Source organism: Heptranchias perlo, chromosome 34, assembly GCF_035084215.1.
Source record: "Heptranchias perlo isolate sHepPer1 chromosome 34, sHepPer1.hap1, whole genome shotgun sequence".
Taxonomy (NCBI): Eukaryota; Metazoa; Chordata; class Chondrichthyes; order Hexanchiformes; family Hexanchidae; genus Heptranchias; species Heptranchias perlo.
In genome coordinates this window covers 17702029-17722721 of record NC_090358.1, presented here as the reverse complement: position 1 = coordinate 17722721, position 20693 = coordinate 17702029, and the positions used below count along the sequence as shown (strand labels likewise).

Here is a 20693-nt window from a genome sequence, read left to right as displayed (position 1 = left end):
AGCTGTGCAAATGTGTACTTAAACAATTGCTCAGAGAACTCCGCTCACCAACCTCCAACTGTCAGTGAAATTTTTTAATTAGAAAAGAGCCAATTGTCACATCAGCTGTTTTCAAAATTTAGCTTTGCATCAGTTGCAGTTATCCTGCTACTGTGCAAAGGAACGCTGGAGTTAACAGGGTTCACACTCAGAAACTTAAGTTGTCTTTTCTTGATACAGATGTGGATGAACTACTGCTTACTTCCGGTTTTTTCTGCTTGTATTCATTTCAGATTTCTCGCAGTGCAGTTTTTGTTGCTATTTATCTCTGAGTACCTCACACAGGAAAACATCAAACTTTAATCACTTCAACACAGTCATACTGCTCATCTTGCACCAGGGTAACATGAAAGCACTTTGCACCAATTCAAGATGTGCAGTGTAACTGTCTGATAAATAATGCAGAGTCACCCTAATGTTTGCGGATGTGAAATCACAGCTATCTCATGGAAAGTTATCCATTCTTACAAATATATCTCAAGAACCACAGGGTTCCCACAGAAACGAAAGATTGTTTATTTACAAGACATTTTCGAGCAGAGATGTAGACATCTGTTACATTGTGGGTCTTCTTCCTGCTTACCCTAAATTAATTCCGCTCTCATATCTTAGATCGCTCTTGTGGGTGAGTCCCAACTCCCTTAAAACATTCGAGAAACCAACAGTCTCCTGTCCACATCCAATTTCTTTTGATAGACTGCAGCAGCATTTCTTCTCTGGATCCATTTTTTTCACAGCATCCTACCATTTTTCTGGATACGATTTAGATTATGCTGTTTAATATATGTATTCACAGAGAATAGTCATCAGGGAAGCTATACTTATTACTAACAGCAAATTCACTGTTCTACAAACCCAGTGATGGAATATTTTAGCCCTTGTTGGCAAACAATACAGGACCCTTGTCAATACAGTTCAGACACATTCCACTAGTGGACTTTCTGATGATAGCCTACCCCAATCTCGGAGTCCATCCTCAACCACATTGAAGAGATGTACCCAGATGTACCAACAGAGCTGCTAATGCTAAGCCAGACTTCTGTGTTTATGCCCAGAGTTGCTGCAGATGCAGGTCAACATTCTGTATCAGTCCATAAAGTCTGCACTGAAAATATCAGTGGCAAAGCTTCATTCATTGCAACATGTCCTGTGGAACTATTACCCAGAAAGTGTTGCTGCATGGCACACTCTCTCCCTTGTTTGCAGAAGTTTAAACACAAAAGTGGGTGTTTTAACATTTCAGCTGAGGGCCAGTGGAACAGGTCGGTGCAGCGGGGGGAGGCCCGGCCCATTTCAATGGTAGGGTCTCATTTAAATAGAAACTACAAGCTGCCTGGTGCCTTAAAAGGTATCCCAGTGTACCTCGCCGGATTCAGGCTGGTGCAATATTGGACTACCCATCCTGCGACAGGGTCGGGGGTGAAGGGGGGTGGGGTTGCGATCACGGAGTTGGGGGGAGCCCAGGGTGGCAGCCACCCCAAAATATTTTAGTGGGGCCTGGAGGAACATTCCTGCTCCTCCTGACCCCACAAAAATAATTTTTTCATCTGCTTTTGAGGGCCTCCGCTTCTTGGCCAACAGGTTTACTGAATGGATGTTCCACTGAGTCAGCCACAAAAATGGCTTTGAGATCCTATCTACATAATAGGACCCCAATATAAATGTGTTCGTGAAGCTCTCATCTGAGTCAGGCAAGCACCTCAGCCGCCTATTAAACCAGCGCTGGGAAGATGGCGGCGGGGTGGAAAACCAGCTGTTAGTCTATTGCTTGGATTTTAACCCCCGTACCACTTGGTTTGCATTGGGTGCAGGGTTAAAATCCCCCCCCTGGAGTTTACCATCACTTGCAGAAGCAGGTTGCTGGAGCGTACATTGGGAGAATTCTCGGACTGGCAACCAGTAGCCAGTGGTGTTTCGCAGGGGTCGGTGCTGGGTCCCCAACTCTTTACAATCTATATTAACGATTTGGAGGAGGGGACCGAGTGTAACATATCAAAGTTTGCAGATGATACAAAGATGGGAGGGAAAGTAGAGAGTGAGGAGGACATAAAAAACCTACAAGGGGATATAGACAGGCTGGGTGAGTGGGCGGAGATTTGGCAGATGCAATACAATATTGGAAAATGTGAGGTTATGCACTTTGGCAGGAAAAATCAGAGAGCAAGTTATTATCTTAATGGCGAGAAACTGGAAAGTACTGCAGTACAAAGGGATCTGGGGGTCTGAGTGCAAGAAAATCAAAAAGTTAGTATGCAGGTGCAGCAGGTGATCAAGAAGGCCAACAGAATGTTGGCTTTTATTGCTAGGGGGATAGAATATAAAAACAGGGAGGTATTGCTGCAGTTATATAAGGTATTGGTGAGACCGCACCTGGAATACTGCATACAGTTTTGGTCTCCATACTTAAGAAAAGACATACTTGCTCTCGAGGCAGTACAAAGAAGGTTCACTCGGTTAATCTCGGGGATGAGGGGGCGGATGTATGAGGAGAGGTTGAGTAGATTGGGACTCTACTCATTGGAGTTCAGAAGAATGAGAGGCGATCTTATTGAAACATAAAAGATTGTGAAGGGGCTTGATCGGGTGGATGCGGTAAGGATGTTCCCAAGGATGGGTGAAACTAGAACTAGGGGGCATAATCTTAGAATAAGGGGCTGCTCTTTCAAAACTGAGATGAGGAGAAACTTCTTCACTCAGAGGGTAGTAGGTCTGTGGAATTTGCTGCCCCAGGAAGCTGTGGAAGCTACATCATTAAATAAATTTAAAACAGAAATAGACAGTTTCCTAGAAGTAAAGGGAATTAGGGGTTACGGGGAGCGGGCAGGAAATTGGACATGAATTTATATTTGAGGTTAGGATCAGATCAGCCATGATCTTATTGAATGGCGGAGCAGGCTCGAGGGGCCGATTGGCCTACTCCTGCTCCTATTTCTTATGTTCTTAGAATCTGTGATTTGCTCATTGGTGCCCCAGCACCCAGCAGGGTGCATTTTCTGAGACATCTGTGCTTCTTACAGTTTTATCCAGCTGTACCTTGTTATTTCATCCAACACAAAGTGCTCAGAATATTGGTTAAGAGAAATGATGCGAATATATGGTTATTATTCGCATGCCAAAAATATACACATCTTTCAGCCATTAAATAACTGGTCAGTTGGTAGCTGGTAATTTCTGCTTAAATTATCATGTGGTACATAGAGCAGAGTCGGTGTAGAATGGTGGTATTACAGGTTTACATAAACGGATGACTGAGCTCCAACAGCTGGTAGGACCAGGTTTTATTATTGCCGTTAAGTCGGTTTTTGCAGGACATCATTTTTGACTTTGATTTCTGTGACGAATGATCAAATTTGACCTATTTTGTGACTTAATGACTTTCACCAAAAGCTAAATGGTTTTATCAAGTAGTGGCTGGCAGGCTAGCAAACTGCCAACTACATGTTTGAAAGGGTTTGTAAATATCTCTGGGAGATTTTATAACCAATATTATCACCAGTTTAGGTATGTGGAAGTTACCAAGTCGGTTTTGCTTAGTTAAAATCTGCCTCCTTGAAGGTTTAGTCAAGTTTCAGTTCCTGTTTTCTGGTGATAACGGTGTGCGTGTTGGCCTAGCATCATACACAAGAGCCTGCAGTAAAATAGGTTACGCCAATGAAATGCAGCAGTGGCAGCATTTCTGCATAATAAATAAAAGTCTAAGCAGCCAGGAATTTAAAGGCACAAGGGTATTTTCCTGTTCCTGTGCCAGAGTGTTTTAGATCAGTTGAGAGCAGCGAAGAGGAAAATCAGGGGATGATTGCACGCTGGAAAGGGAGCCGGCCAATTTTCCATCCATTTCAGTGAATGGAAGGAAAATCAGCCAGGCTCCCTTATTGTCGTACACACCTCCCTTCCCGATTTTCCGCCATTCATTTCACCCATGCACAGGGGCATGAAAATCTTCCCCATGCATTTCAGCCTTGAACAGATTTCAAACATTCTTGAGGAAAAACTGTCCCTGTAAACTGAATTTCACCATCTTTATTCTCCCTTTGCAGTGAGGTATTTGTACCATGCATATACTACTTTGGATCATAGTTTAACCTCTGATGCATGTGGAGGATGAAAGGGAGCACTATTCATGACATTTCAAACCTATCTAGAATTTTTTTTTTTTTTTTTTTCTTTGAGTGTTTTTTTTTACGCTCGTCAAGGTGAAGGATGGTGCTCCTGAGAAGTGAGAATTCATCAGCCTAGGAATTCGTTGGCGTCGAAGCGTCAGATTTGGCGGGTGGTGTGTGCACGCACATTTCATGCTAGAAGTGCGCTGCCCGCCATATTGGTAAAGGCTGAAGTTTAGGCGTCCAGGGCCCGCCTCTGAAACAGGCACTAGGCCCTTTGCGTATGCAAATAGTGGGGGTTAACGCCTGTTTAAAGACCCCATTCCCGAAATTGGGCTGCCCTACACGCAGCCAGCCATGGTAAACAAGTCTACATGCGGCCTAACCAGCGGTCTTTAAAGGGACCGCTGGAGGCTGCCATCAAAAAGGTAACTTTTTTATACTTACCTGAATGTAGAGCCAGGAGGAGCAAGAGTGCTCCACAGCAGTCTCGAAGACCATTGCCGGCCCCTGCTTGGCCTCCTCTCCCAATCGCCTCCCCCCTCCACTTCTCACCCCTCCCAGGACCTACCTGAGGACTGCTGCTGGTGACGCAGGAGCCCAAAATTTAAATCTACAAGCTGTCTGGGGTCACGCAGCAGGTGTCCGCAACTCGCCGGTCTAATTTAAATGAGGCCTGCTGTCCAATATTGAGTGTGCCTCGGGCCCACCATTCCGGTGCAGGGATTGTTCCCTGAGCCCAGTTTGTGCCTGCAGACCGGTGCTATCTAATTTCACCCCCTTCCACTTTTTATAACCATTTTCAGAGAAAAGCTCTCCCAGGTCAGGCAGAGTGTGACCCAGTTGCACAATAATGGTCTTGTTTTATTAATGTTGCAGCATGATGCAACCTCATTCGTGCCGACAGGGGAAAATCTATCTTCGTGTGTCTGTTTCCTTTGAAAATCTGAGTGCCAAAGCACTGATAATTAGAAGAATATGTGTTACAATGCACATTGATTCTGGTTGTTAAACTGACTCCAGATGTTATTCTGAAGCCAGTACAGCTTGACCAGAGCATCAGACTATTTACATGGCCATGCTAGAGGTGTACTCCTATAGTAAGATTTTCAGGCCAAATTTACTACTGGCGTAAATTTGATGCAAAAAATGTACTAGAACAATGCAGGAAACGTCCCCTTCTCAGTCCTAACTAGTTGAAGAACATTCCTACTGTACCAGTATGAATTTTTCTATTTCCCACACCACCCACGCTAATGACCTATTGTAATGATATTGCCCATTTCCTAAATTGCATGCAGTTTTGTGCTGTGGATGAGCACCCGATGGGAACTAGGTTAAGATTAGTAAACCTATTTTCTACATAGGGAGCTGTCACAGTAGTGTCTTTCATTTCCATCAATCAGGGCAAACTAGGTCCCTGAGAGGAAAAGATAAGTACATTAACCCACTGCAGCATGCAGTCTTTCTTATAGTCATTTATTAATCTTACCAAATTATGTATATTCTCCAAACAAAATCCTAGAAAACTGGGGAGGGTCAAGGTGGATGAAAAACTCTTAATTCAGGTCGATCTAGATAATTTCAGATCTCTATTTAAAACTTCAACTGCTGCCTGGTTCAGGGAAACTAAACTCCACCCCCCCAAAGGCCAAGACATTTTCTTTATATTAAGCTCACGTAAATCAGGAATAGTTTTGTTACTGTAAAAACCCTGAACTAATACCTTAAACACCTGAAAACAAATCTATATAAAAATACAAACATGTCAACCCTGTTTTCCTCCTATTCTCTCTTCCTTATTTTCCCTATTTTAACTTTTAAATTTTTCCCTTTTCATTCATTCCAAATCTCTCTCTTTCCTATTGTAACCCATTTTGTCTATTTCCTTATGTTTAGCTCTTCTGCCTACCAGCTCCCACAGCTCATTGTTTGTCTACGGCTTCAATCCAACCTTAAAGGCTGATTTTTTTTTCCGCTGGTCAGTAATGAGGCCAGCTTCCGAACTTTGGCCTGGTTAAATCAATTTTTAATCAAAAAAAAATCACATTAAAATGAGGAAATACTTGCCACTGACAGGAAATCTCATCCGCATTACTCAGGCAGTTAATGTGTTAAGGCTTTGTCCGAAGGTTTATTTTTTTAAAAAGCCTCTGGTGAAGTTTAAAAAGCAGCGACTCAGCAATACAAGTTTTAAATTCTGCGGAACACACATGTATAGTAACTGTTACCTTTACAGCAACAGTCACACCCGCTTCTAATGCTTACTTACTGTCCTCCTCCAAAAAAATTGTAAATAAATTGCAAGACTTCAATTCAGTCACCTGTTGAGATGATTCATCATGACAGTTTCTTTATTTAGAAAGACTTTTATTGAATTGCTGCCTCCCGATACTCTTCTAAGTTATTTTCGTAGCGATTTATTGACTTTTACACAGTCTTCATTGTGTAATGTCCTGATGTAACGAACTGTATTCATGTCTTTTAAAATCAAGATCCGTGTGTCAGAAAAGGGCAGGTGTGCTGGTAGGGAGACTACAAACTTAAGCAGTGGAAGCAATGACATACACATCAAGTTACCTTCGTAAGTCCTATGCTATTTTTACACTAAACCCAGCAACATTTCAGTACATTCTGTGTCTGAAAGTGAATGTGACAATGCCTGAGGAGCAGAAATCGGTATCCAAGAAGGACGTCGAGAAAGTAAAGTCACAGCAACTGGTGGGAAGAGTGAAGAAGGTCGAGGAAGGAGAGTTATTTGATCTACATCTCCAAAGTGACGAAGCAGGTTCACCCCGACACCAGCATCTCCTCCAAGGCCATGAGCACCATCAACTCCCTTTGTGAACGATATTTTCGAGTGCATCACGGGTGAGGCTTCCCACCTGGCCCATTATAACAAGTATTCAACCATTGGCTGCTGGCCGGGTAGCTGGCCAAGCACACCATGTCGGAAGGGGCAAAGACAGTGACCAAGTACACCAGCTCCAAGTAAAACTCCACGATGTACTGAAAAGACACAAAACATTTGGGTAGCTTTGCAAGTGACAAGCTACAGCTATATCTTCTTTTAACATCATCGTGAAGAGCTGGAAGACAGCGATCTGTATTCATGCATGTATCAGTGTCAGCTGCGGCTCAGTTGGTAGCACTCTCACCTCTGAGTCAGAAAGTCGTGGCTTCAAGTCCCACTCCACTGACTCGAGCACAAAATCTAGGCTGACACTCCAGTGCAGTGCTGAGGGGGCGCTGCACTGTCGGAGGTGCCGTTTCTTAGCTGAGATGTTAAACCGAGGCCCTGTCTGCCCTCCCAGGTGGATGTAAAAGATCCCGTGGTACTATTTTGAAGAAGAGCAGGGGAGTTCTCCCCGGTGTCCTGGCCTATACTTAACCCTCAACCAACATCACTAGAACAGATTATCTGGTCGTTATCACATTGCTTTGTGTGGGACCTTGTTGTGCACAAATTGGTTGCTGCGTTTCCTTTATTACAACAGTGACTACACTTCAAAAAGTACATCATTGGCTGTAAAGCGTCGTGAAAGGCCCTAAATAAATGCAAGTTCTTTCTTTCTTTCTATGTATATATATATATGCACTGAGCTCTACTTACTGGCCTCCGGCTCCCCTCTGTAATTTCTAACAGTTGAAAAGAACTGCAGAACAGTCTGCTTTTTTCAACTGGTAGAAATTGAAAATTGTCTACTGTATTAGAACAAGCTTAAATCAATTCCCACCCGAGTACAACAGCAGAAGGTTGTATATCCCACGAGCCGCTCATCTCCTGCGATCTCCACTGTGTTGTCAATTCATTCATAAGATCATACGGAGATTTTTGGCACACCATTGCTTAAAGAATGGCATCATCCTGGCACTGTGGGCTGTAATCAGAGTAAAGAGATTAATTCATAAAAACTGATTTAAAAGTTTAGCTGTTTCAGTGCACGGCCTAGGTTTATGATTGGAAAAAAAAAGGGTGGAGATCCATAAAGCCAGATCTCTGCCCACTTAACACATCACTGGGCCTGATTTTGACAGGTGTTGGAAGCTTCCGCCTGAATATGTTGATACATTAATAAAGTCCCAAAGGCATCTTTTCGATGACCATGCCATTTTCTGTCATTTCCCCCTCCCCCCAACATAGTGCCAATTCATGGCCCAGCCAATTTAAAGTAGATATGCAGGTTTGCTAGGCACTGAGCTGATTACAGAAGTAGACTTCAAGATCCCTGCCTGAAGATTGCTAAGTGCATTTTGAGGCCATTCCTTCCTTTATGTTTTTTTTAGGAGGGGACCTTTTTTTCTTTCTTAGGTGGTCAGCAGAAATGGGGACAATCTACAGGTACCTTTGCACGAAGTATCTACAGATTGGGATCGACATACCTGGCACTGTCAAAGAAACGGTGCTTGCATAGACTGTGATTCACAAAGGAGGCTGTGACTGAACTGTACCACACATTGGAATGTAATCTGCGGACAAACTCATCCACGTGCATAGAACTGCCAGTGGCTGTGAAGGTCACAACAGCCCTCAAATTCTTTGCCTCCAGATCATTCCAAGGTGCCACTGGCAACATTACCCACATTAATCATTCTACAATGCTCAAGCAAGTGACAGATTTCATATTTGCTTGAGCAGGCAATTTCCTCTCCTTCCCTATAGGTAACTGGCAGCAGCATGAGCAGGCTGTGCAACTTTACAAAATGGCAGGATTTCCAAAGGTTCAGGAGAATATACATTACACCCATGTGTCCTGGCATGTTCCATTATGCAATATCACAATATGAATTGGAAGGGATTCCATGCTCTAACATGTTCAGCTCAGTTGCGACCATCAGCATTTTGCCCCCATGATGCGTGCTCCTCTAAGGATGCTGCAAGCCTTTAAGTCCTGCAGCAGCATGCAATTTCCCACTCAGCAGCAAGCAAGATCCCAATCACAGCATTTCAAACACTAGGATCTCCCTGAGATTATGCTAATAGTGCTGACCCCAGAAATATATACAGGGTCAGCACACTGCAGATCATAGAACCATAGATGTTTACAGCACAGAAGGCGACCATTCAGACCATTGTGTCTGTGTGAACTCTTTACTTGAGCAATCCAAAATCAATCCCATTCCCTGCTCTCCCCATAGCCCTGCATCTTCCATTGCTTCAAAAGTTTATCTAATTAAAAAATGTAAGGTCTCTGACTCAGTCACTCTTGATGGCAAAACATGCCATACGCTAACAACTCTCTTGTAAAGAAATTTCTCCTAATTTCTCTCCTCACTCATTGGTGATTATTGATGCCCCATCATCACTGTCTCCTTATCGAGAGGAAATAGTTTTTCCCTATTTGCCTATCAAACTACTTCATACTTCTAAAAATCTCTAAAATCTCCTCTTAGCCTTCTCTATTCCAGTGGAAATAATCCCAGTATCTCAAGTCTCTCCGTGTAACTATTATTTCTTACCCTTGGTACCATTCTGCTCTCCTCACTGCCCCACTTCCAGTTTAGAAAATCTAGGCTCACAAGTTTAAAAATATATCTTTAAGTTTAAAATGTTTAAAAATTGAAAACATTTTGAAAGTTTAAAATAGCTGTAGTGGACTCATTTTGTGCAGTAAGTCACCATACAGTTAAAGGCAAATCGTGTTTAACTAACCTGATAGAGTTTTTTGATGAGGTAACAGAGAGGGTAGATGAGGGCAATGCAGTTAATGTGGTGTATATGGACTTTCAAAAGACGTTTGATAAAGCACCGCATGGTAGGCTTGTCATCAAGATTGCGGCCCATGGAATAAAAGGGGCAGTAGCAACATGGATACAGAATTGGCTAAGTTACGGGAAACAGAGAGTAGTGGTGATTGGTTGTTTCTCAGACTGGAAGGAGATGTACAGTGGTGTTCCCCAGGGGTCGGTGCTGGGACCACTGCTTTTCTTGATATATATTAATGACTTGGACTTGGGTGTACAGGGCACAATTTCAAAATTTGCAGATGACATGCAAGTTGGAAGTGTAGTGAACAGTGAGGAGGATAGTGATAGACTTCAAGAGGATATAGACAAACTGGTGGCATGGGCGGACACGTGGCAGATGAAATTTAACACAGAAAAATGTGAAGTGATACATTTCAGTAGGAAGAACGAGGAGAGGCAATATAAGCTAGAGGACACTATTCTAAAAGGGGTAAAGGAACATAGATCTGGGGGTATCTATGCACAAATTGTTGAAAGTGGCAGGGCAGGTTGAGAAAGCGATTAAAAAAGCATACAGGATCCTGGACTTTATAAATAGAGGCATAGAGTACAAAAGTATGGAAGTCATGATGAACCTTTATAAAATGCTGGTTTGGCCACAACTGGAGTATTGTGTCCAGTTCTGGGCACCGCAATTTAGGAAAGATATGAAGGCCTTAGAGAGGGTGCAGAAGAGATTTACTAGAATGATTTCAGGGATGAGGGCCTTTAGTTATGTGGATAGACTGGAGAAGCTGAGGTTGTTCTCCTTTGAACAGAGAAGGCTGAGAGGAGATTTGATAGAGGTAGTCAAAATCATGAAGGGTCTAGACAGAGTAAATAGGGAGAAACTGTTCTCATTGGCGGAAGGTTCGAGAACCAGAGGGATTAGCTTTAAGGTGATTGACAAAAGAACCAAAGGTGACATGAGGAAAAACTTTTTTACACAGCGAGTGGTTAGGATCTGGATTGTACTGCCCAAGGGGGTGGTGGAGGCAGATTCAATCATGGCCTTCAAAAGGGAACTGGATAAGTACTTGAAAGTAAAAAAATTGCAGGGCTACGGGGATAGGGTGGGGAATGGGACTAGCTGGATTGCTCATGCATAGAGCAGACACGGACTCGATGGGTCGAATGGCCTCCTTTCGTGCTGTAACCTTTCTTTGATTCTAGAGCGGGTGAATTAGTGCCTCTCTTTTCAAACAGAAATGAGTAAGTTCTTGATTACATTTTAATGCAATTTTTTGATGGTATGGTAGTAACAGAAGTGTTGTTCTCTCCTAATAAGAGGACAATTATAGCTCGAGAGACCAATGTTTTCAATTCTTAATTACTACCGGATTGTACGGTAGTAATTAAGAATTAAACATTATTATAATGCAGTATTGAGGGGTTCCCCTGGAAATATGTTTGCCTTTTTGAGAACTATTACGAGGAAGGTTTAAAAAAAAGTCATATCTCCTGAGTTTTTTTTATAATTCTCCGAAGGCTGCCCAATAACAAAGCTTCTGCGTCATTTTTGGAAACCAAGTCCACCAGTTTCCAAATTTAATGCTGAGCCTGATGCAAATTTAATTTGATTACAGTATTCTGTCCTCCCAGCAGGCAGTCCTTGTTGATTATTCATGAGTTATGGAAAATGGATTCCAGGCGATTCAAAAGTAAAATGCCTTTCACATGCAAATATACAAGTATTAGAGACCAAATAGGTAACCTATGTGTGGAGGCGGAAGATGTTGGTATGGTTCTTAATGAATACTTTGTATCTGTCTTCACAAAAGAGAGGGACGATGCAGACATTGTAGTTAAGGAGGAGGAGTGTGAAATATTGGAAGAGATAAACTTAGTGAGAGAGGAAGTATTAAGGGGATTAGCATCTTTGAAAGTAGGTAAATCACTAGGGCCGGATGAAATGTATCCCAGGCTGTTAAAAGAAGCAAGGGAGGAAATAGCAGAGGTTCTGACCATCGTTTTCGAATCCTCACTGGACACAGGCATGGTGCCAGAAGATTGGAGGTTTAAAGAGGGAGCGAGGGATAGACCGAGTAATTACAGACCAGTCAATGTAACTATGGTGGTGGGCAAATTATCGGAATTCTGAGGGACAGGATAAACTGTAACTTAGAAAGGCACGGAGTAATCAAGGACAGACAACATGGATTTGTTAAGGGAAGGTCGTGTCTGACTAACTTGATTGAATTTTTTGAGGCAGTAACAAGGAGGGTCGATGAGACTAGTGCATTTGATGTAGTCTACATGGATTTTAGCAAGGCTTTTGACAAGGTCCCACATGGCAGACTGGTCAAAAAAGTACAAAAGCCCATGGGATCCAAGGGAGAGTGGCAAGTTGGATCCAAAATTGGCTCAGTGGCAGGAAGCAAAGGGTAATGGTCGATGGGTGTTTTTGTGACTGGAAGGCTGTTTCCAGTGGGCTTCCGCAGGGCTCAGTACTAGGTCCCTTGCTTTTTGTGATATATATTAATGATTTGGATGTAAATTTAGGGGTATGATTAGGAAGCTTGCAGATGATACAAAAATTGGCCGTGTGGTTGATTGTGAGGAGGAAAGCTGTGGACTGCAGGAAGATATCAATGGAATTCAATCCAGAGAAGTGTGAGATAATGCATTTGGGGAGGGAAAACAAGGCAAGGGAGGATATTGAAAGGTGTAGAGGAAGTGAGGGACCTTGGAGTGCATGTCCTCAGATCCCTGAAGGTAGCAGGACAGGTAGATAAGATTAAGAAAGCATATGGAATACTTTCCTTTATTAGCCGAGGCATAGAATATAAGAGCAGGGAGGTTATTCTGGAACTGTATAAAACTCTGGTTAGGCTACAGCTTGAGTACTATGTACAGTTCTGGTCACCACATTACAGGAAAGATGTAATTGCACTAGAGAGGGTACAAAGGAAATTTACGAGGATATTGCCAGGATTGGAGAATTTTAGCTATGAGGAAAGATTGGACAGGCTGGGGTTGTTCTCTTTGGAACAGAGGAAGCTGAGGGGTGATTTAATTGACATGTACAAAGTTATGAGGGGCCTAGAGAGAGTGGATAGGGAGGACCTATTTCTCTTAGCAGAGAAGTCAGTAACCAGGGACCATGGAGTTAAAGTGATTGGAAGAAGGATTAGAGGGGAGCTGAGGAAAAGTTTTTTCACCCAGAGGGTAGTGGGGGTCTGGAAATCACTGCCTGAAAGGGTGGGAGAGGCAGAAAGCCTCATTTAAAAAGTACCTGGATGTGCGCCTGAAGTGCCATAACCTACAAGACTATGGACCAAGTGCTGGAAAGTGGGATTAGGCTGGGTGGCTCATTTTCAGCTGGTGCGGACACGATGGCCTCCTTCTGTGCTGTAAACTTTCTGATTCTATAAATTAATTTTTTGAATTTGAGAAAGATCAGATATTAGTAAAAGGCACAAATATAATTTTTGTTACTGAAAACTTAAATTTGTTTTGTATAATTAAGTTATCATTAGCTATTATAAAATGCAGTGCATGAATAATTCCTTCACATATATTTTTGTGATCTCTAAACCCTGCCCCTTAGGTGCCCTGTATAAAAGCCCACATTTTTGCCTAATGTACCCATTCATTATAACCGTTATGTTAGCCATCTGTTTGTTTTCATTTAGAGACCAGCAAAATATGAGGTTAGGTGGCATTCCATGCAACATAAAGGTTGTGTGAACACATCCAATCGTGTTCACCAAGAGGATAAATACTACTCTATATGTGTTTAAAACTGCATTTTATGGTGTTGGAGTTATGCCATAGGCTATTAGCATACAAGCACTTAACATGTCATCTGAAATTTCTCTCTGCTATTTATTTTAAATGTGATAACATCTCATTTGCAGAGAGGACTTTCTGATGAATTCATTGGACAGTATCCCAGATCATAATTTCAGGACCAATGGTTTTTTGTTAACCTTTAAAGTGTTAGTGATTCTGTCTGTTGTGCTCCTTGTATTGGAAACTCACCTCTGCCTAAACAAAAGCTAAATTCCAATGAAGACTGTTGGGCATTTCACCAGGAGAGTTCCTTGCTCTTCTTTGAATCGTGCAAGGGTGTTTTACAGCTGGCAGATGGCACCTCGGTTTAACGTCTCATCCATAAGACAGCACCTCCCATCATGCAACACTCCCTCAGTAATGCACTGAAGTGCCAACCCAAGAGGTCTGAACTCTCACCCTTCTGAGTGAGAGCCAAATGTGCTACCAACTGAACCAAGCTGACACAACATTTGTTCTGTGCGTTTCATTTTGCAATTAATGTTAAGCAGGGTGGGAGTGCTGAGTTAAACAGTCAGGTCAGCCTTTGAGTTCTCACATTTGTAACAAGAAACCAGGAATACCAATTAACTACTTTTATTTGGCTGAGTTATTACATTTTAAATCGTAGACAATGTTGATCTCAAGTTTACTCTGCAACCATTATATTTTTTTATCATTTGTTCTGTGTACTGTTTCTTCAAATAACCATTGGATCACTCCTGTTATAGATCCAGAGAACTAGACGTTGGCTTGTTACTGTATTGACAGGAGGGCATTCAGCATTAGCTGGGCCAATACTTGCCCTTATACAATACCACACCTGAGATTTGCATTCACTGGCTTTGAATCATTTTCTGTACACTCGAACTTTGTGCCCACCTCTTTGCACACACGTGCAGAGTTTTGGTCCTGGCCAGAAAATTTTGAATGTTTTGAGATTGTACATATCTCAAAACAATCTCAAAACATTAACAAAAAATTCTGCTTAAGTTTATGGATTACCTGTGTTGGCTGAACACTTAAGTCAGGCTTAACACCACACTATAGTCAAACTCTATGCAATGTCAAGCCTAGGAGTGGGAAGGGGGGATGGCGGGTGGTGGAAAGAGTCTCAAACCACTGCATTCCAAAGTCAAATCGGAAACTAACTCTGGATTAATATTGTTACTTTAGCACCTCTACGAAGTGGAAACTGCTTTGCAACAAAGTAAAAATCACAGAGCAAGTGTACTGACAGTTTTTTTGTGTGTAGTACAGAATCAGAAGATTGCAGCAGTGTTACAAGAAATAGTAGAGTATGTTAATAAAATATTCATTATGCAGTTAATTCAAACATATGGAAGTCAGCACAAATGATTGCAATAAATGTTACCAAATGTGTTTGTTCATAGAGAGTCCTTTCACTGGCATATAGAAAGAGGAAGCCGTACACATAATAAACTATATTGCAGATGGGTTGTGTTTGCTGTCATTCAGAAACACTGGGCATATCAGGCATTTACAATGTAAGAGCCACAATTGTGTAACAATGCCAGCTGTACACGCAGCTGTAGTGTGCTACTGCAATCACGATGAATAATATAGAGCTTATCCATACCCAAAGAGAATAATGTGAGTGTCTGTGTAAAGAGCATGGCATAGTTATACTGCAGCTTTTTTGTTGATGTCACATAAACCACGTTGCTTCAATTCACAATCTGCTGCATAACAAAGGAGAAAAATCACTGATCTGATGCATCACATTTTGCCTTGTGGTGTGAGCTCATCTTAAGGACTCATCTCGCACCCCCTTCCAGCTTTGCATCTGCAGCCAATCAAAACTTTTAAGCAACCTTTTAGATTTCAACTTGTTCAGCATTTGTAGAACCAGCGCTCCTGCAGATTGTTTACCAGCATTTGGAGGCCAGTGAGCAGAGCTCTACACTTACCTGACCAGACAGTGTAACCAGCAGTGTAACTCTGCACTGCAAGCCCTCCATTACTCGAAGCAGGTACTAATCTCAAATCAGTATTTGCAGTATAATAATGTAATACAAGAGGCGCTGCAGACTATTTTGAATTAATTATATATGTGTATTATATCATAATTAGTAAAAAAAAAATTGCTACTGATACATTCATTCCCAAACCAATGATGAAGTCTTTGTAGATGAATAGTACTACAGGAAAATCCATATTGTTTACTGTAGAGTAGAATAATGCACACATTGCCCTAGGAGTGTGAGCTATTTATATGGGTGGTTGCGTAATATTATTCTAATAGTTAGATTTATGAAAAAAATCTATTTCTAAAAAGGGACTTGAAAAAGTCAACTAAAATTGAGCAATTTTTTTGTTTTTTTTTTAAAAAAGGAAACAATTGAATTTGTAAAGTGCCTTTTGTGCGCTCAGAACATCCTAAAGTTCTTTGCAGCCAAAGTGCAATTGCTGTTCTCCACTAGACAAACGTAGCAACCAAGTTGCAGACAGCAAGATCCCATGATCAGCAAATGAGTGAATGAGCAGATAATGTGTTTTTGGTGATGTTAGTTGAAGGAGAATTGTTGGTCAGGACACCGGGAGAACTCCCTGCTCCTCGCTGAATAATGCAATGGAATTTTTTATGTCCACCTGAACGGGGAGGTAGGGCCTCAATTTCGCATCTCATCTGAAAGACAACATCTATACATAGAAATGCATAGAAGTTACAACAAGAAAACAGGCCATTCGGCCCACCAATCTGAGTCTGTGTTTACTCTTCACATGAGCAAATAATTATTACATTTATCCACCTTGTTCCCAGGCCCCTTCAGCCTCTTTCCCTTCATCCACCTATCCAGTCTAATCTTGAATTTTGACATAGTTTCTGCCTCAACCACTAACCCTGGAAGTGAATTCCACAGCCTCACAACTCTTGCATTTAATCTTGTATCCATGGCCCCTCGATCTTAACCCCTCAACTACTGGAAACAGGCTGCTTCTATCTACCCTTCCATTAAATCACCCTGTAATCTGCGCTCTAATGAAAAAGACCCAACTTTTCAAGTCTTTCTTCGTATTATTAATTTGTTATATCAAGCAGCATCCTAGTGAATCTGCGTTGTACCTTCTCTAAGGCCTCAATATCTTTCCAGAGTGTGGAGTCTAATACTGCACACAGTACTGTAACTCAGGTCCTATTCAGGTTTTACATAGACTCATCATTGACTCTTGGATTTTATATTCTATACCCTTGAGGTAAAACCTAGAATCCTATTAGCTTTTTTCACAGTCTTATCAACCTGAGGTGCTGTTTTTAGTGCTCTGTGAACCTGTACCCCCCCAAGTCCCTCTCTTCTTCCACAGCACTGGGCCTACTTCCAATCAGAGTATAATTACTGCTGTTATTTCTTTTTAACCATCATATCGCTCGGACAATGCAGCACTCCCTCAGCACCACATTAATGTGTCACCCTAGAAGATATGCTCAAGTCCACCGTGGGGCTTAAGCCCACAACATACTGACTCAGGTGAAGGTGTTAGCACTGAACCAAGCTGAGACTTGTGCTTGATACTGGAAGCTATTGACTACTTATAGTTTGCATGTATCGAACAAGGATTTTGCCATATGATGAAATATTGACCTATGAATTAGATGAGGTATTGATTCTTTATAGTTGCAGATTACAAAATTATATTTATATTTTTATGATCAGAAGCTTCCTGTTTGAACGTATAGTTTATTTTCCAGTTTTTACCTAACTTTGTTTTTCTTGTTTACTGTGCTACTTTTCAGCTCAATCTACAAATGGCTCAGTGGGAGAAGTATCGGTCCATGTGGATCTATTTACACATCCCGGGACTGGAGAACACAAAGTCACAGTTAAAAGTAAGTGTCCCATCCCATCCAGCAATCTAATAAAATATGCTCTGAATATTATTTAACAGGCGAATCATTCTTGCATCTAAGTCAAATATTGTGACAATTTGAGGCCCATTGGTATCTTGACTTCTCTTTGCAGTTGTTGCAGTCAATGAACTGAACTGGCAAACAACTGCCATGTTCCGACCATTTGTAGAAGTTCATGTGGTTGGACCAAATCTCAGTGACAAGAAAAGAAAATTTGGCACAAAGACAAAAAACAACGCTTGGTCCCCGAAATACAACGAGACATTTCACTTGTAAGTGATCCATGAATGTTTCCATCTATTTGTTTCATAACGCTATTTACACATTAAGTATTGAATAAATACTAAGCCATTGTCTTCAAAGTGTATAAATTGCAAATATATATTATAGTTTTTAAATCATTCTTTAGAATAGAACTAGCAAATAAAAAATATATTTTTTTAATAAAATACAGTAGTCTAAAATCAAATTTATTTCGTAAAGCCATATAGATCTCAGTTTTGGAGAGTCATGGGCTCGTACTCTAAAGAAGAAAGTTCAAATCCCAGTTTCAACTCCAGTAACCCAGGATAGTGCAGTAGATTTGAACATTGTCCTTTCACCTCTGGAACCTGGGTTCATATTCAGCTCAGACTAATAGGATGAAAGTCCTACTTAATATGAGTCAAGACAAGTCCAAAGCACAAAACTGCCTATATTTCATCAAATTGGTGGTGTCAGTCTAGAAGATCATCAAGATGGCTGATGTGGAGAAGGTAAATGTCACATTGTTTCAATAGTGACCTGCTTTGGTTAAGGTTAAGGCACATTGTTGGGGCAGAGCAGAGCAAGTCGATTTACATCTGACTTGCAATGCAATTGACCTGAGAGTGCTTGATATTGATACTTGTGGCAAAAGAGCAGGAACTGTTCTCTTAACCCTCATTGTGATGGGATGTCACTTCTGGGGAATGCAACATACCTCCACCATGATGAAAACAAAGCTCACTACAAAATTTAAATTTAAACAAGAACTTGGTTGTGATCCATGGTTGTGATTTTGCCAGTTCTTGAGTTGGCTACTGATTGGAGCATTTTTGTATAATGGAATATTGTATTTCTGGGGTGGGAGAAGAGAGAAAAAAAATTAAAGAAGAAGCCTGCAAAAGCTTGGAGATGTATTCATGGCAACTCTTGAGATGCCATCTATGACTGAGACCATACTGTCCTATCAGCTGGAGGAAGAAGCATAGCTGCAGTGGACGTCTATATGAGGATAAATGAGAGGAGTAGAAGAAATTATGGGGGAGGTGGAAAAGATCTTCTTACTAAATGTTTGTTTATGCATACAGCGTCCTGAGTAATGAGAATGGACCTGAGTCATATGAGCTTCATATCTCTGTGAAAGATTACTGCTTTGCCAGGGAAGACCGGATTATAGGAATGACAGTCATCCAGTTAAAGGACATAGCTGAGAAAGGGAGCTGTGCATCGTGGTATCCTCTGATCAAAAATGTTTACATGGATGAAACTGGGCTGACAATTCTCAGAATACTGTCACAGAGGACCAATGATGAAGTGGCCAAAGAATTTGTACGCCTCAAATCAGATACCAGGTCTACTGAAGAAACCACATAAAAAAAGCCAGAAGAGAGAGAGACTTTGCAAGGTAGCATAAGGTGACATTATCTTTAGTGCATGTCTGTTTAAATGTGTGGGTATGTTTATCTGAATATGTGCAGGTGTGTGCAGATAATTATAAAGTACTTCAGCCCATAATTATGTTGATGAGATGGGGAGTACTGAAATACATTATCTTTGGTCTCTCAGACAGCTAATTGTTTTGATAAAGTGCCAAATCAAGATTACCCAAGGGAATTTTTCCTAGTATTTTGTTTTTTTCAATTTGCTAAATGATTAAATTCTAGTACTAAATTGCTATTCTGTAGTTTTTACACAAGTATTTGTTGATCCTTCATTTGTGGCAGGCATTGTCTCTTTACTTCTGTGATGTTGTTGGGCTGTGTCTATCCAGCGCATGTTAGTGTATCTCAGCTAAGTTACATCCTAAAACTTACTAGTATATTTAACATTTTTGTTTATTACATGTATATTTTTCTTCATACATATTAATACATTTATATTGAGATAGCTGTTTATTACATCTACATTGCTTATAATTTTTCACAATTTAACAAAATCCATACTTCCTGTCCTTATTAAAGGTGCGAAACAATTAATATTAGCGTCATTGAATTTTTCTGACACATCACTGTGAAGATGATGCTTAGCTGACATTGTAACCAATTTTCTTAAAAGGAAACAGCTCACAAGCAAACTGGCATTGTTAATTTCCAAAAGTTGCCAAAGGGATCGTAGGTCCATTCAAAACTTTTTTATGCCACATTAAGAGGCCATATGTTTACAGAGCTAGAGGCTGTTTTGGTGATTTGAATAGAAGAAATTACTATGTTTCTGATAAATAGTGAAGCTGTTACAATTTTCAATGATGCACTTGTAAATGTTGCTTTATAAAATTGTACTATCAGTTCTGCTGTAATCCCATTGTTTCAACATTTTCAACAATTGGTAATTATGCAACATTCTTATGTATTGCACTGATGTTGAAATTAATGTTATGTAAATATATTTAGTGAACAATTGTACAATAAAGTATTGGAAAATTCCTGTTTAGTGTCAAGACACTTGGTTGCTGCAAAACTTGTTCAGCATTTCTAACTCAGTTATTTTCCAGGTTTAAGTATTGGATTTTGTCATGTGGTGGAAAAGCAATTTGTAGCAACTTGTATGTTCACTAACCACCGTACAGAACATAACATTACATGCTTTAAGACTGCTTTATATTCACACCTGTCTCCAATTATGTAATAAGTCTAACACAATGGAGGATGTATTCTACCAGTGGATTAAATTCGGCAGTTGAGGGGAGAAATCAAATTCACTGGCCATGCAACATACACTGATTAGTAAAAGAATGCTATAAGTTACACAGGCTCGGCTCTAACAATTCCACCAACAGTGGCTGATTGGAACTGACAGCATAGCTATTGTGCTATTGTACTCCTCTCAGATAAGGACAGTAATGAGGAGAAGGGCTTAGTCACATTAGAGACTGAGTGGGCCTCACTTGTCATCCAGGTCTATTGTAGAAACATTACTTTTGAGAGAGGTAATGAACAAGC

General features: G+C 40.9%; 1 protein-coding gene across 6 annotated transcripts in view; it reads left to right on the top strand.

Annotated features, from left to right (window-relative positions):
• The window catches only part of LOC137301857 (protein unc-13 homolog C-like), a 514180-nt gene extending 494015 nt beyond the window's left edge, over positions 1-20165 (top strand). For all 6 annotated transcript variants that reach the window (XM_067971546.1, XM_067971545.1, XM_067971544.1 and 3 more), the window contains 3 exons: positions 17398-17490; positions 17624-17783; positions 18843-20165. In XM_067971546.1, the coding sequence (XP_067827647.1) occupies positions 17398-17490; positions 17624-17783; positions 18843-19128 (539 nt within the window). In that variant the 3' untranslated portion in view covers positions 19129-20165. The remainder of the gene's footprint in view (positions 1-17397; positions 17491-17623; positions 17784-18842) is intronic.
• Positions 20166-20693: the final 528 nt, after the last annotated feature.